Source organism: Ascaphus truei, unplaced genomic scaffold, assembly GCF_040206685.1.
Source record: "Ascaphus truei isolate aAscTru1 unplaced genomic scaffold, aAscTru1.hap1 HAP1_SCAFFOLD_513, whole genome shotgun sequence".
In the NCBI taxonomy this organism is placed as follows: Eukaryota; Metazoa; Chordata; class Amphibia; order Anura; family Ascaphidae; genus Ascaphus; species Ascaphus truei.
In genome coordinates this window covers 90143-107500 of record NW_027456844.1, presented here as the reverse complement: position 1 = coordinate 107500, position 17358 = coordinate 90143, and the positions used below count along the sequence as shown (strand labels likewise).

The 17358-nt window shown below is 43.5% G+C and overlaps 1 protein-coding gene across 1 annotated transcript in view; it reads left to right on the top strand.

Annotated features, from left to right (window-relative positions):
• Positions 1-15896, top strand: part of LOC142485023 (cytochrome P450 2K1-like) — a 103535-nt gene extending 87639 nt beyond the window's left edge. The window contains exon 9 of the mRNA XM_075584253.1: positions 12847-15896. Coding sequence (XP_075440368.1) covers positions 12847-13028 — 182 coding nt within the window. The 3' untranslated portion in view covers positions 13029-15896. The remainder of the gene's footprint in view (positions 1-12846) is intronic.
• The last annotated feature ends 1462 nt before the right edge of the window (positions 15897-17358 follow it).

Genomic DNA, 17358 nt, shown 5'->3' with positions numbered 1-17358 from the left:
AACCACACAGCATAAATGCTATAATCAGCACACAGAGGTGCATCAGCCAACTGAAACTCTGCAGTAGCCGGGCACCCGTCAACGGGGTAAACTCCCATTTAGATTACAATACCTGCCCATATACAAGCCATGTGTGTGTGCAGGGGATATGGTGAAGCCGCCCGCAGCTCCCTCCGTGACGTCACTCCTGTGACATTCTATAGAGAAGAGAGATTGGCCTGTAGTTTGAAACAGTGTTGTTGACTCCATTTTTGAAGATTAGGACAAGTCTGGCAGTTTTAGAGTTCTTAGGGATATGGCCATGTGGCAGGACTGTCTGTAGGCGAGGACAGACAATAATCCACGTGCGTATTTTCAGGTTAAAGCAAATATTGAGTGGTTTTATTTTTTTATTTCTTCACAGAACAACCAAACATTTGGACACTCTGTCCCTTAAGGCAAAACAAAACATACAAACAGAACACCTACACCTCCTCATTAGGAGAACTTGCTAACACTCCAAGCCCTATCTATCGGGCTGGCAGGTTATGTTCAGTTCCCAACCCCAAAACATAGAATACAATAGTCATGGAACAATATTATTCTGGACCCAGGGTGATGTCTAGGGTATGAATGGATCCAGATAGCTTCAACTCAGTCCCCTTTCCAAAGCACACCAAGTCCTGTTATATTTTCTTCACTTTATTAGAAAAGCAGCAGTAAATACAGGCACTTGTGGATATAATGTTGTGTTGGAGAGTGCTTCTCTATAGGTGCTTTGTAGTTAAAGGCAGGTGAAAAGGATAAGGCCTTGCCGGGAGGAGTAAACATAGAATGGTACTCACTCTGCCAGTGTCAGGAAGTAAAATACAGTTGGTACTGCTTGTGACACAGGGATAGGGGTCAGGCTACACTAAATGTCAGCAGGGACAGGGGGAATGGAAAAGCCCATTAACTAGGAGAACTGTAGATGTTGCCAGGGCAACCAGGGGTGTGACAGACTGGAGGGAAAAGTCAACATAATGTATCCATTCCATCTGCACTGGGAGTGAAACTGCAAGGAAAGCTGACATCCAAATACAGCTAGCACGCAGAGCTGCCAAGTGAAAGGGGGAGGGATGAAACAGAGAAGGCAGAAATGGATATTTCTGTTCCAGGACACTCCCCTTCTTGTATCTGGAGATACCACTATATTAGAATTATGTGTAACATATGTAAAATGCAACACAATACATAACATTGTATTCACAAAACAATGCGAAAGTCCATGTCCACACAACGATGTGATACTGGCCGGTATCACTGGCTTCATAGTCCTTTGACAAAGTCTTTTAGCAAAGGATGTTGGGTGGATGCACCGGTCTTGGTCAGCTGGGTGCACCACAATGTCTCTCTGTGAAAGTCTCTGGCACTGTGTTCTTCTAAACTTATGAGAGAACAGTCCCTTTGTCTCTGTAGCTTTCCCTACAGAGTGCATCACCTTGTGGATATGCCAGTCATGGTAGTCGGTCACCCTATCACCTGGCGTTTGGCAGAAGGAGATGGCTTTTGGCTCCTTGCAGAAGCGGATCAACACCCCTGGAAGACTGGTTGTCAAGTCTGGTCCAGTGAGTAGGGCGTCGTTTGGAGAGGCTTCCTGGTGCTGAGCATTGGAGTTGAATGCTACCCAGATCTAACTAGGTTTCTGATGGTGGTGGACACCAGACGATGGGAGGTGTCGGCATTTTTTACCTTCCTTCAGTGAAGGCGCTGGCTCTGTGTGTCCGCTAAGGAATCTCTTCCGCGTGAAGGCAACAAGTTGATTCTTGGTCTGCGGCTCCCTTTGTGGGTTGCGGCAGAGCAAAGTGGGCCTAGGGATGACATGTTCCTTGTTGTTTGGGAGGCGTCTTTTTGGTGAACAGAATGGTAGCGGGGTCACCCAACTGCCCGGTCCATCTTTGAAGAGCTCCTTGACCGTTAACCTCAGGAATCCTCTATCTTCCATCGATGGTGTTTGCTTGTCGTCGTCCCTTGTTGTCTGTAATGCTTTGCACCCTAAGTCATTGGTGCATTCCTCTTGCACGAGAACGTCTCCACGTATGTGGGTGATACACCTTTGTGTCTCTTTGTTAACTGCCCTCAGGAGATTGTTTTCTCTCTAGACATGACGAAGAACACTCTCTTTTGTCCTTGTAAATCTTTTTGTGAAATGTCTCTGCGACTGTCTCCTTTTACGTGTGTGAAAGAACAGTCTTTTTGCCCCTGTAGTTTTACCTGCAGGGTGCAATCTTTTGCGGCTATGTAAGCTGTTGGGGTTGGCTGCTTTGCCATTTGGTATTTTGCGGAGAGGAACGACTGTACATCTTAGCTGTGCCATTGCTCGCAGGAGGACTGTCCGATTGTTTCTTTTCTTTTGGGAGATCCTTTTGTCGGTCACCTTCAGGAGGTTACTTTCTTCCTTTGGTGGAGTCGACTCATCATCTTTGATTGTCTGGACTATTGAGCATCCTAGGCCATTGTCACATTCCCCTGATGCGAAGATGGTTTTGTTGATCTCAGGGGTATGACCTTGTCTCTTCTCCTCACTTGGCCTTCCTGTCACTTGGAGATGGCCAAGACATGGTTTGGAGAGGGATGTGTGTCCGCATTCTGTTATCACAGTTCTGCGGGTGTCAACATAGTCTGGTTCGCGCCCTTTGTCAATGCACCCGTAGCCCACTATCACCCATCCTAGGTCAAGTCTTTGGGCGAATGGAGCATTGTGGGGTCCGTTGCACTGTTTACGGACTTTGTGCACCCTCAGGATGTCTCTGCCGAGCAGCAGCAAGATCTTGGCACCTTGTTCTACTGGCGGGATGTAGTTGGCTATTCCTCTGAGGCGTAGGTGATGGCGTGCCACATCTGGTGTGGGAATCTCATCCCTGTTTTCCACCATGTGGTTGCACTCGATGAGTGTGGGGAGAGCTATCTTCACTCTGTTGTCCACTGAACGTATGATGATGCCATTTGCTCTTCTCCCTGTTGTCTCAATTAACCCTGGACAGGTTCTGAGGGTGTAGGGTGAGGCATTGTCTTGTGCATTGAATAAGTTGAAGAATTCCGTATTCGCCAATGATCTGTTACTTTGATCGTCGAGGATTGCATACATCCGAATAACCCTCTCAGGTTGTCCCTGGGGGTGCACTGCATGCGACAAGGCATATTTTGGAGCAGGACCTTTTGTCACCTCCTTTTCTGCAAACCTCGGTGCACTGAGACGTGACAGATGTTGTCTCTCCTTCTCCTTCCTCCCTGCCATGCTTCATGCTATGGAGGATAGGTTGTTGAGTTGGTGGAGTGTCAGTGCCTCTGGATGTGGAGATGTTACGTGCTTGTCACTTTTGCACACTACACATTTGATGGCCTCTTTACAGTCTTTGGCTATGTGAGTTGTGGAATCGAAGCACCTGAAGCAGACTCCGAATTCTCCAAGTAAATTCTTCTGTTCCTCTAGGGACTTCATCCTGAACCCAAAGCACCTGTTAAGTGGGTTTGGCTTCTTGTGTATGGTACATTCCCTGTTTGGTTCCCTTGGTTTCTTGTCTCCGGCGACCAACTGGTTGGGAGTAGTTTGGGTCAAAGGGGACACATGCGTCCTGTGGACCGAGATAGGTGTTCTAGCATTACCGTATCTCGCCGCTGGCCTTTCATTCCTCAGGTTGCTTGCTATGGTTGCTGTGTGTGGTCTGCGCACCTAAGATTAAACTGGGATTATTCCTTGTCCTTGCCGCTTCGCGGATGAAGCTCAAGAAGAATGAGAAAGGAGGTAAGGCGACTTGCTTCTCCCTTTTGCATTTGGATCCTTGTGGCGTCCATCTTTCTTGGAGGTTTGTAGGGTAGGTTCTCATGATGGGTCTCACTCCGCGAGTCTAGGACGTTGGGACCTGTTAAGGATTGGTCTGTTTTTGCAAACTCCAGCATCTGCAGCAGGACTCCGAGTTCTCATAACTTCGAGTAGTCCTTGGCTGTGATTCTAGGAAAGTCGTCGACTCTTTTGAAGAATGCGTCTTCGACTGCTTCGGGGCTACCGTAGCACTCTTCTAGTCTTTCCCATACTAGGTCAAGACCTACTTGGGGGTGGTTCACATTTACTGCCCTGAGTCTCTTCGCATGTTCTATGGACTCTTTCCCCAGCCATTTGGTTAGCATGCTGAGTTCTTCCCTTGCGAAGAAGCCCAGGCTCTTGATTGCGTCTTTGAACGTGAACTTTCATATTCGGTCGTTCTCAGGACGGTCGTCAAAGTTGGTAAATCCTGTTTGCACCATGTCATGCAGGATCATGTACTTGCCCATGTCTGTTAGGTTTGAGGCATCAGCGTGTTGGTGGCATTCTGATGTGGTTGCCGGGAGTGTCCTTGCAGTCGCCCCTTCCTTGGCGTGGACATGTGATGACTGCTGGTCAGTTTGAGGGGCTGTGTTTTCCCGTGTGGGTGTACCTGGATTGCGAGCCTGTTGTAGTACATCCGTGTGCGCACTGGCGTGTGGATCACTGTTGAGGCTGTGGCTATGCCAGGTAGCGTGTACACTTGAAGGAACAGCATCTTCTCCACGTGGATCTAGCAAGTCTTCGGTGTCTGTGGAGTCACTCCCGTCGTGTTGAGATGGTGAGCTGGTGTTTACGCTGAAGAGGCTCCTTACGTAGTCTTCAGTGCGTTGGACTGGATCCTCTGAGGCTATCCGTCTATATGGTTGTTCCCCACCCTCCTGTCTCGCAGCTGCCTCTAAGACTTCAGCTTGGGCTATAGTGGCTGCGGCATCCTCTTCTTTGCTTAGAGCTTCTAGAGCCATGTCCAATTCGGCCTTTCAATGCACAGCGGCGGCGGTATTGGTGGCAGGGCCGGCAGCGTTCAGCGCCTCCTCTTCTGTGCGCGCTCTTTCTGCCCTTACGGCTGCCTCTCTCCGACCATATTGGGCCCTGGCACGTGCAGCCTCTGTGGTGGCTCGCGCCTTGGTAGCTCTTGCACTTGTGCTGGACGTGTTAGATTGCACGGATTTTGCTGACCTTGATGAATGTCTGGATGTGCTGGAGTGCTGTGATGCAGTTTCCAGCAAAAGGTCCTTTCTCCTACTCTCAGCTTCCGTGATAGTGGTTCGCACGTGGCTGTCACGTGTCAGGTCAATGTTACTCTGTAAGTCTCTTTCTTGCAGGCTTTTGCCGTTGTTGGCCCTGGTCAGGTAAGTGATGTATGTCTCTGACAGCTCTTGGTAGCATCAGTGATCAGTCCTTAATTGCGTTATTGCCTGCTCAAGCTGCTGTGCGTAATTGCCAATGCTAGTAACATTGCATATTCCCAGTGTGGTTTTTTCCCAGGCCTTCTCTAATTTGGCGTGATGCACTTCAATGTCAGCTTCATATTTTTCGCGGACCTTTTGTGTCAGTGTGATGGTCTGTTTAGGCCTTTCATCTGCCTGAGCCTGAGCCTGTAGCAGATGCGCAGTGGTCTCTGTGTTTGAGTGGTCACTCTCCTGTGTTGTGTCTGGTGGGGATCTGAGTTCTGCCATGCTGTAGGTGTATGTAGGCCTTTAGCCAGTGCATGTGGCGTGCGCTCTGTTACCTGCGTTAGTGATGGGCGACTGTCTCAGATGATGCCATTCGGCATCCTGCGGCGTTCAGCATAGTGGTTGCTATACTCACAGGTGTCCGGTGGCTCTGACCCATGTCCTGGCGGGTGTCTGGGGTCATGGCCCTTGGTGGCGCTAGCCGTGGGGATGTGCGCAGGGGTAGGTGAAATGGTAGCTCCTCACTAGCATAAAGGCTGTGAGTAGCAGCTTCTGTCTGTCCCCAAAGCACACGGTCTTCCTTTTCACTATTCTGGATTCAGAGTAATGTCTAGGCTATGAATGGACCCAGATAGCTTCACCTCAGCCCCCTTTCCAAAGCACACCAAGTCCTGTTATATTTACTTCACTTTATTAGAAAAGCAGCAGTAAATACAGGCACTTGTGGATGTAATGTTGAGTTGGGAGAGTGCTTCTCTATAGGTGCTTCGTAGTTAAGGGCAGGTAAAAAGGATAAGGCCTTGCCGGGAGGAGTAAACATAGAAGGGTACTCATTCTGCCAGTGTCAGGAAGTAAAAGACAGTGGGTACTGCTTGTGACAAAGGGATAGGGGTCAAGCTAAACTAACTGTAAGCAGGGACAGGGGGGAATGGAAAAGCCCATTAACTAGGAGAACTGGAGATGTAACCAGGGCAACCAGGGGTGTGACAGACTGGAGGGAAAAGGCAACATAATGTATCCATTCCATCTGCACTGGGAGTGAAACTGCAAGGAAAGCTGACATCCAAATACAGCTAGCAGGCAGAGATGCCAAGGGAAAATGGGGGTGAAACAAACAAGGCAGAAATGGATATTTCTGTTCCAGGACAAATATCATGGATTAAAGTTTCTAAATGTTCTATTGAGTAGAATTTTAGGGCTTGATTGGGGTGGTCTGGTTTTCCTTATACAGTACACCATTGCATGGTAACTTAAAATGTCAGGTAGGATGCTAGAGGATTGAATTATGTTGGGACTAGTGGATAGAATCCAGTTTAGCAAGAAATGGTTGCGAGATTTGAGGTTTGTGCATGTGGGTTGGGAAATTAGTTGGGTTTAGTGACGAGATATTTCTGAATTGTGTTGTTTTTAGGGTCAAGCCAGGTGTAGTTGAAATCCCCAAGAACTAACATGTTACACTTCCAGGTGAGAGAGGAAATTCAGCCAAGAAACTGAGTGATGTCAGTCAGGGACTGTTGTAGGGCTTTAAGGGGACGGTAGATGCCAGCAAACAAGATGGGCTTAGAAAAGGATAAATTAGATTTTTCCAACTAGGATTTAAAAAAAGGGTGGGCTTGGGGGGCAATTTATCAGCGTAAATTGTAAGGTGTCTTCAATATAAAGTAACATCCCTCCTACTCTCTTTGACCTATCTTTCCTTGAAATGGAGTATCCCTGAATGGTGATATTTGCATAGAGTGTTTTAGGAGTTAACCATGTCTCTGTGAAAATAATGGGTGTATGCATAAGGTCCCATGCCCTTTGTTATCCAGTTTGGGCAACAGACTATGGATATTTATGTGGGCGACAGATAGCCCTTTTAGGAATATAAAAGAGGTTTTCTCACTGATATGGTTAAGTTCAATATCACCTGCTAAAGATAGTAACAGTATAAATATAAAATTGAGTAGTTTTTTGCAAGTTACTGTGTACATTTGTGATGTTTGCCACTAGAGTGAGTAGTGGTTGGTGTGTTGTTTTTCAGAGTTCTCCACCAACATTCATTAGATGATGCAAGGCGTTTGAGTAGTCCAGGGTGTATTATGATATTGGGTGTGGTTCAGGAGGGACGATTTTGTAGTGGATAGAGAGCAATTTCCATGAGACCACAGTTAATAGTAAATGAGGTAAGTAGCAGTGAATTATCACAAAGGTAGGTAACTTTGCATGAAGCTGCTGTTAGCCAAGTAGTGTGCACATTGAGTAGACAGCAGATGTGTGCAGTTTTACTTGCCAATAAAAGTGTGCTGCATTTAGCAGTGTTCAGGTCTGTTAAGGGATTGCAGAGGGAATTGGGATATGGGAGAGGCAGTTGTGTAAAGACAACTGTTGGGAGAGACTGCAATACTGTAAGTAAAGTGTTCAGAGGGGTTCATTGTGGATGTTAACAAGCATGGGATAGTAGTGTGGTCAGAAAAGCTCACTGTGTGTTGCCTTGTGCAGATGAATTTGCAGAAAGATCCAGACACCAGTCCACTTCTAATCCAACTACAGTCTAACTACATATTCATTTAAAGATCCTCACTTTAAGATGCAACACTTTTAAAATGCAATGCTCAACCCTACAATGCTTCCCTTTTACATTTATACATCTAAACACTCATACTGTATGACCTCCTCCCAATAACGCTGCCTTTTACAAGATGGACAATTAACAGGACGCAATTAACAAATCAAGTTTCCTAATCTAACATACTGTACCACAGATCACAAATATAGGCAGAGTGGAGGTGATTTTTGTAACAGTGGGTTACTGAAGATTAGTGGATTAAACATACTGTACAACAGATCCCAAATATAGGCAAGGTGGGGGTAGTTCTTGTAAACATTAGGTTACTGAAGATTTAAGGGTTTAAACATACCACAGATCGCAAATGTAGGCTGGGTGAGAGTGATTCTTGTAAACAGGGGGTTCCAGAAGATACAGTGGGTTAAACATACCTGTGGTTGAAGAGACAATGCAATTAGTTCCATATCACATCAGCTGAGATTAGACAACAGAGTTTTCATAAATTGAAAGTTTTCAGGTTGGGCTAAAGTTGTGAGTGGAATACCTCAAGGATACTGTAGCTACTGGGACCCCTGCTTTTTAACATGTCTAATGATGACCTTGAGGTTGTATGTATGTATTATATCTTTATTTATATAGTGCCAAAAGTGTACTCTGCACTTCACAATGAATCATGTACAGGGAATTTTAATAATATAATAAGCGTAGCAAAATCAGACAATAGGAAAGGAAAAACTGTCCCGAAGAGCTTACAATCTTAATGGTTGTCACATGAGACAGGCAAAATACATCCTTTTACCAGGATCATTTCATTGAGCAAAACGAGTGATGAAATAAATAGTAATTTATTCACTTAAAATAGGCAAACACATAATGTTACACAAAATACAGAAGAAAGACACACTTACTTTGGGACTTGGATACAAAACTAATCTTTCCTAGATGTGGGGACTTCACCTCCCGAGGTTTACCCCCAATAGGCTTGTAACTGCAAATCTTCTAGGCAGGATGTGCGGAAGCAGGGGACTAGAAACTGCTTGGAATCTTGAGAACTTGGAAATCTTGGACCACACATTGAATCTGACTAATCTGAGCTGTGTCAGGATTTATAATAACTATGGGGTTCATTCCCAGAAAACATGCAGCCCTATCAAAACACCTGAGCGATCTCCCTGGCAACCAGACTGAGTCACTCACATCGTTGCCAGTACTGTGTAACCTGGCACTGGGAGCATCAGCATAGCGGGGCATGGGCATGTGCGACAAACGTCAGCTTTACCCACTTGTCATGCAAGGCCGCCTGCCGGCTCAGTGCTCCAAAGTCTGGGAAGAGTGACAACTTGCCAGGATGACTTCTTGAAGTTTCTTCCTTTATCCATCCTGGCTATCAAATGGTTTAACACTTCCATATCCTGGATTGCCTTTGAAGCTTAGAGGGCAGAGTTTCTACTCTGTCTCCCATGCAAATAGATTTTTACCCATACAGGATGACCCCCTCTGAACATTACTTTAATAAAGATATAAACATTGGGCACATTCATATGTACCCCACAGTTCATTCACAGGTAACAGCATATATACGGATTAATATAAACCTTTAATAAAATATACTTTTCCCTGTGTCTGATGTTTTGTGTTAAACTGTATAAGTTTATCTCTCTGGTGTCAGGGATAGAATAAGATGAATATACTCCCTCATCCTATTAACCTTATACCTGGCCACACTATAGAAACTAACTTTAATGTTTTACACACAATACTAGCCCTTATAGCTTTATAACTGCTGGGCAACCCCCTTATACTAGAGACCCTATGTAGGTTGCAGGGATAACTTAACCCCTCATGTCCCATTTACCTGTCCCGTCTGTGCTGAAGCAGGAACCCTGGTGGTGAGCCGCAATAACATTCCCAGGATTAGAGTTTGACCGGAGCAATGTGCTTTAACATACCCGAGAATCTCACTTGATTCCCGGATATCTTCTTCTTTATTATATTTATTAATAATTTTTTGGGATATGAATATAGTCTATTTTGTGATTAATATTTCAGCTATATTCTGTCAATCTTAATCAGTATTTTGTCCCTTTTTTTGAATCTCAATTAGTTAGTTATATTAATTTATCTATACAGTATACTATTTAATATTTATGTTTACAGTAAGTGAGTCATTGGAGATTTATCTTGAGGTGTATTTGTTTACATATAGATGTTTTTCTTATTATAACTTGTTTTTGTTAGTGTTCTTATTAGGTATTGTTGTCCTTTGTTTGTTGTCTCTGCAGTCTCTTATGTTATCTTTTGGTACTGTTTGCTGATGGTGTATTATTTGGCATTTCTCATCAGAGTGTTTATACTGTACAGTGAGTGATGGTTGCCAGTACCTTCTGTGCCCGCTCCTGTAGCGGGGAGTGGGTTGTGTCTTCAGTCCTGACTTGGACACTCCGAGTTAGATTTTGAGAATTGCCTTGCTGTGTTTGTATCTTTTAGGACTCCATTCTTTCTCTTCTCTCCTCCGATAGCAGTGCTGATTTGACCAGGCAGTCCGGGACATTGCGCATGCACGTGATGTCAGACGCCATGACGTCATCGCACTTTTTGGCGCAAAAGAGGAATATTGAGCAGGGTTTAAAAGACCGCAGGACGCATACAAATTTTACTCCCTGATAAAGTACACACGTACGAAACGCGTAGGAGGTTTTCCCCTCTATGCTTTTGACCTTCTAATAAAGTATTTTTTCAATATATGGATCTCTCTCCTCCTGCTTTTTGGCTGTGCGCTACTCATCTTGCATACCTGGACTTAAACTTTAGCAGCTGCACGTCATTGCTAGCCTTAGAAGTGGGTGATTGTGAGTACTTTTTGTCTATTGAATTTGACTATCCCAATTAAATAGATGGTGTGTGATTTTTTTGCACATCACCTGTTTTCAGGGACTATCTGTCATGAAGCAATTCGTAGATATACTCATTTATAGATATACATATATATATATATATATATATATATATATATATATATATATATATATATATATATATAATCAAAAAATAAATAGATGATACCGTTCTGTGGCTAACGAAATGCTTTTATTTGTGCGAGCTTTTGAGATACACTGATCTCTTCTTCCGGCGATGTTACAATGCTTCATTTCAGTAACCCTTTGACACCTCTAGCCATAAAACACATCCACACCGGGGGAAGGAGAAGCACAGATAACATTCCAAGAGACACTGTTTTTAAGTTATCCTTGCTTCATTCATTGTAACATCGCCGGAAGAAGAGATCAGTGTATCTCGAAAGCTCGCACAAATAAAAGCATTTCGTTAGCCACAGAACGGTATCATCTATTTATTTTTTGATTATTGAAGCTCGGCTAACACGGTACTGATACCTCTACATATATATATATATATATATATATATATATATATATATATATATATATATATATATATATATATATATATATATATATATATATATATATATATATATATATATTCAACCACCCTTCTGTCATGTCTGGATATAAATTACTATATATGCCCTGTGCTTGAGCAGTCTTACCACGCTCTATATTTATGAGGAGAGGCAAGCTAATTTAGATTTGTTTACATTAGAAAAGAGGCATCTAAGAGGGGATATGATAACTATGTAGAAATATATTTGTGGAAATTACAAGGAACTTTCAAAAGAACTATTCATCCCATCTAATAACACAATAATACAGGCCCCCAAAATGCAATACCCACAACACAGTAACACCACCCCAGTGGAACACAAAAGTACTGAGGGTGCCCTGGGCACCTAACCACCCCAGTGTCCAGAGAGTCAGGCCCACCCAAAGAGTGTGTGGAGTAGTGCTACCACCTGTATGGCCATTGGTGCATGTTGGGTACCTTCCTAGTCTTAGGCCAGACTAGGGCGACTTGGGATGGTAGATCCGCAGGACCGCAAAGTGATCCACCAACGCAGACTACCGGATCCTTGTTCTCCGCCGAATGCATCCACCTCTTGAGGGAGCTCCAGCTGGAGTGTGTCCCTTAATGTCTCTGATAATATGCCTGTGGTCTGGTCCCAGACCGCAGGCCGTGCACATTGCGTGGCATCCATCACCGGTGTACTAACAATATACAGCTACTGGAGAAGCATCAATATCTATGGGCCTTCCCTACAGCAGCCATAAACTACAGGGAGTCGGGGCCTACCTGGGACCTAGGGAGAGATCTGGCCTAATCCAGTGGAGCACTGCTCCCTGGACACTACCTCACTCCTCGATGTCTTGCTCCTGACTGGCGAGCAGTCATTAGCGCGCCAAATTTATCTCTCCCTCTCTGCGTGGGTTCTTCAGCACTATTGGCTGTGCGGGTCCACGTGGGAAGCAGCCCAGAGGGCTGCTGGGACATGTAGTCCCGTGTGGAGCTGTTCTCTAATGGCCGCCGCACTAACTTCTACTGCGCATGAGCGAGAACTCTATCGCGCATGCATGAGTTTCCAAAATGGCGACGCCCTGCTTCGGCGATCCATCGCGGAACTCCAGCACTCAGGACAATCCGCAGCCTCCCCCACACGCCAGTTTTTCTCTTCTTTGTCTCAGCAGCCTCCCCTGCACCTGCTACGGAGGTGAGCGGGGACCCGGCTACATAAGAATTAACATGTTGCATTATAAGATAATGATTAACAGCTCTAACGTATATTCCTTGAAATGCCACGGTACCCATTTCTCAGTAATTAGTATTGTCTAGTTGCCTTAATATTTTCAAGAGCTGTAGACATGCAATGCTACTTGCAGAAAGGCATTCTTGAAAACTAGAGTAGCCAAATTAGAGTATGGTTCCTTATAGTATTCTGCTTCCTAAACCATATAACTTGTAATTCTCATCCAGTAGCTTAGTTCCACAACAAGTGTATTTTCTGATCTTTCACCATTGAGACAAAAAAATAGGAGCTTAGGGATCCATTCATTCTAATTAAACAGATATCAAGCCCTATTTCTTATTTACCATATTGACTGCCTAATACGTTTAAGATGCATTGCTTTATTGGATTGATAAGCACTGCTGTGTGTTTTGTTTTGCAGGTGCTAGAGTTTGTGCTGGGGAGACTCTTGCAAGAATGGAGGTTTTCATCTTTTTCACAAATCTGCTGCAGAAATTCACATTCCGCCCACCGTCTGGTGTCACTGATGTGAATCTAAACTCAGGAATTGGACTTACAACCACACCATTACCACATATGATCTGCGCCATACCCCGTTTTTAGGAGACAACATTGGGGTAGATCATCAGAAGTTCGTTAAATACTTAACGATATGTTTACTTCAATTAATATATCCTTAAGTGCTAATAGGGATCTTCAAAGCTCAATAACGATACATTAAGTGCTGTTTTCAGATATAAGGAGCCCTTGCATTATTATAACGGGTGTGTGCTAATGATATGCAAAAGAGGTGTTCCCTCTAACAAAGAATATCCTCAGAGCTCTGTTACAGTGAACACAGGGATTTAATGTAAGGTCATGGCAAAAGGTTTTGTTACTCACATCCAGACCCTGAAATAGGTATTTTATAGGTTTTTGATAAGCGTTAAACCCCAGTGCTGTAGGTATGATTAATTATTGTATTTCTATTTACAAGGTTCTTTTCCTCTCCTGTCATCTCTTTTTTACTTTAATTAAACACCTATTCCGGGACCTGATAGAAGTAATGGCATCTTTGGGTAAGACCTGCTTAATGCCTTGTTATTTAAGTAATAACCCCTCAGAACAGGGCATTACTGGCCAATAATGCCCTGGCTGGAAGAGTTGAAGGCCCGAGGCGAAGCCGAGGGACTTTAACCCAGCCAGGGCATTATTGGGCAGTAATGCCCTGTTCTGAGGGGATTATTACTATTATAGGCTGAATGTGGGCTTATTTTAAATTTTTCATAAAAAAGTTACATTTTTGTAGTCATATTGATTTTTATCAGCATGATTGTCTACATTCTTATGCTTTTACGGCAAGTTTATTAAAAGTAAATTGTACATATACACAGACTCTCTACACACACACACACACACACACACACACACACACACACACACACACACACACACACACACACACACACACACACACACACACACACACACACACACACACACACACACACACACACACACGACTGCTGCTATCTATTATAGGCCCTGTGGAATGAGCCACACAGCACTGAAAGCCTCTCCTGCTTATCCCCAAACAACACCAGCGGATGCTCAGGGCCTTCCTGTAAACAACAGATAGCACCAACACCAGGTAACAACAGAGAATCTCCCTTAGGTTGGGGGAACACCTGTTACGCACACACACACACACACACACACACACTGCAGCCCCCTCTATACACACAAACACACACTCTGTAACCCCCCCTTTATACACAAACACACACGCTGCAGTCCCCCCTACACACTGTGCAGCCCCCCTCCTCTACACCCACAAAACATACTGCAGCCCTCCTCCACCCTCTACACTCACAATACACACACAACACACACAGCCCCCCCTCTACACCCACAAAACACACTGCAGACACGCACACTAACAAAACAGACTGCTGCTCACTCTACATCCATAAAACACACACCAGCAGCCCCCCTCTACACCCACTGCAGCTGCCAAAAATTCCAGGCCATTACTGATTGGATAATGCCCGGAATTTTAACCAATCAGAGAGCAGGGATTTCAATAATGCCCGTAATTTACCAGCTTTAGCCTATAATTGATGGTAACGCAAAGAAGTGCTAACTTGATATGATGTTAAGTGTATGCAAATGAGATAACTAAAGATGATTGGTTTTGCATGTATTTAGCTTTGAGGATACCTGTTAAACCCAACAAAATTAACGTAACGTCACATTTATACAGTAGCCCAGATTTAACAAACTTCTGTGGATTTACTCTCATGAAAGCAGAACACATAAATAAAAACAATATAATTATTTAAGAATTTCCAGCCATTTCATCAGTAACAAACTACAGTAGAAGGACTACTGTACATAATCTTTATCTACTATTTCTTAAGTACTGAGCATGGTATATTTGTCTGTGATTTAAGAGGAATGAACTATAATTTCTACATTTGTTTTTTTTCTTGTTATAATATGGTACTACAAAATACTGAGGGCTTTTTATCATGCCCAATCCTACCCTAAAATTTACAGTTGTAAGTGTTTTGAAAATGCATCAATGTATTTATTCCATGGGTTAAAACTCCACCAGGTCTATTGTGGTTTAAATATATCTATTGCTAACAGGTTAAAATTAAAGGTTAAAATTAAAGGTGAGATGGTTAAAATTAAACAACTTTTGATGTCCATTTATATATATTCAAAAAGCCAAGGACATAGACACAAATGAGCTTACATTTTTTGGACCGTAACATGGAAATAATAGCTGAGCAATACATTATAAATAACTTCAAATCTTTTGTTTAATTCTTATTATTTTCATTAAAGGTTAACTAACAATCCTACATGGAGTTATGGTTTGATTAATGCTGGAGTATTAGTGAACAATAGACTAGGCTGCACACCACCATAAGAAAATAAATACATACAGTCCACCGGTGCTGCTGGTTCAAGGAATACCTGTCAAAGTAATTCCCAGGCAATACTCCGGAAAAAAGGGATCCAACGCTCTACGGATTTTGAATAATAAGATAATTTATTGTGCCACACAACGTTTCGACCTTTATAGGTCTTTCTCAAGTGACTAGTGCCTAATTATTCAAAATCCGTAGAGCGTTGGATCCCTTTTTTCCGGAGTATTAGTGAAACCTGGAAGCCTATTATGTATTTTACTGTTTAAGTAATTGGTTAAACAATGAGGTGGCCATTTCTCCTCCAATTTAACAATCTCGTCTCTATATTGAAGTTTGGGAGTTGATGTGTTTGGTTCACTTTGGTTTTAATTATAAAGGTTTCTCCTTTGCCATCCAAGTAGAGTGTCTTCTGAAACACATGCTTTAACTGCATTTATGTAAACCTGTATAAATATATAATTTGTTATTGTAATTTGTTTAAACATTTTGAGATGATTTATGTATTTGTTTAACACGTTTCTGTAAATTTAAATAAATATGACAAAAAATATTATTGTTCGTAGATTAGCATCAGCTGCTGGATATTTGTGATCAGTCACTGAAGCTTACAACACATTATTCTGCTGCAGCAACATGCAGCACCGAAACTTGTTACAAACTAATACTAACAGCATACATACCAGCACTCCTCCTTTTAACAGGATTAGAGTCCCTACAGATTTTTACCAAACCTCACAGGGCTGTTAGAACAAGTTCAAGTCACCCACTTTTCTAACTTTCAAACGTAATATTTTAACAAGCAAATATGGGAATTAAACGTTGCACCTCAGAGAGCTGTGGCCGGCAGCAGCGATGCGGCCAAACAAGATGACCACATAGTCTTGTGGCTCTGGTGAGAAACCACTAATCTGTACCTATCCACTCCAACTTCTGATAGGGAATTGCTTGAAGGAGCCTCGCAGTACATTACCTGGCAGCGGTAGAGAGCGCTGCATTGCAGGAATGCAAACGAGGCCTGTCAGGTACTAAGACGTTGTGTGTGCTGAACAGAGGCTGGTGTGAGGAGGCACTCCAACTTTGCGTCCATAAGGAGAACTATCATTGTGAGGAAAGAGGTGGGGTGTCAGCCTTGAAGCACCACACGAGCAACCTATACAGGCCCAACTGGGATGACAGATGGGTTAAGGTGCCAAAAGGAGCAGTCAGGGCATCGGTATCTCTGGCGGGTGCTCAGTTGGAGATCACAGGGCACCGGCTTGCAGCACTACATCTCCACTACCTCGACAGCCCAGCCTATAACTAGAGCACAAGGTCAGAGCCCTGCCGGGGGAGGCCTCTTCTGGGGGCAGAAAGCTGTGAACACTGCAACCAAATGGAGTCAAGCCAGGACCTAGCTACATATGTAGTGCTGCTCTACAACACCATTGACCATGCAGGTGCTTCCCCTTTGCTCTCCTTAAGTTTTCATTTTAACTACCTGAAGCTCTTAAATACATTTAATTTTTTCCCTCACCAAAAAAAATACCTTCACCGGCCACTGCCTATAGAGGATATTCTGGCAAGGAACTTTACCTCTCCCCACAAAAAAATTGCCCCCACTTATCCCAAGCATTTAAATTCTGTCTCAAAATGATCCCCTGCTGTTTATTTTAGTCAACTCAACTTGTAACAACTACTTAGTAATATTTGAATCCTGTCTCCAATCACCCCTTAATTAAATTCAGCTTTCAAACCTAGGCAGGACAACACCCTGTTTAGAAAAAACATCTGTTTTAATGTTCCTCACATGTGCTAATTAAGTTAGCTGGGCTGAACTTCATTCAGTCTGGTGACTTATAAGGCCATTATACGTAACAGCAGAAAGACCAGCCTTGGCAGTCTTTGCAGCCCATGTTTGAAGTAGCCAAGTTTAAAGTAGCATGCAGTGCAGGAGTTTAAAAGGGTGTTAAAAATGAGTGATAAAGTGGACAACAACTACTGGCCCTGATTCCTGAATTTGATCTACGCTGGAAAGG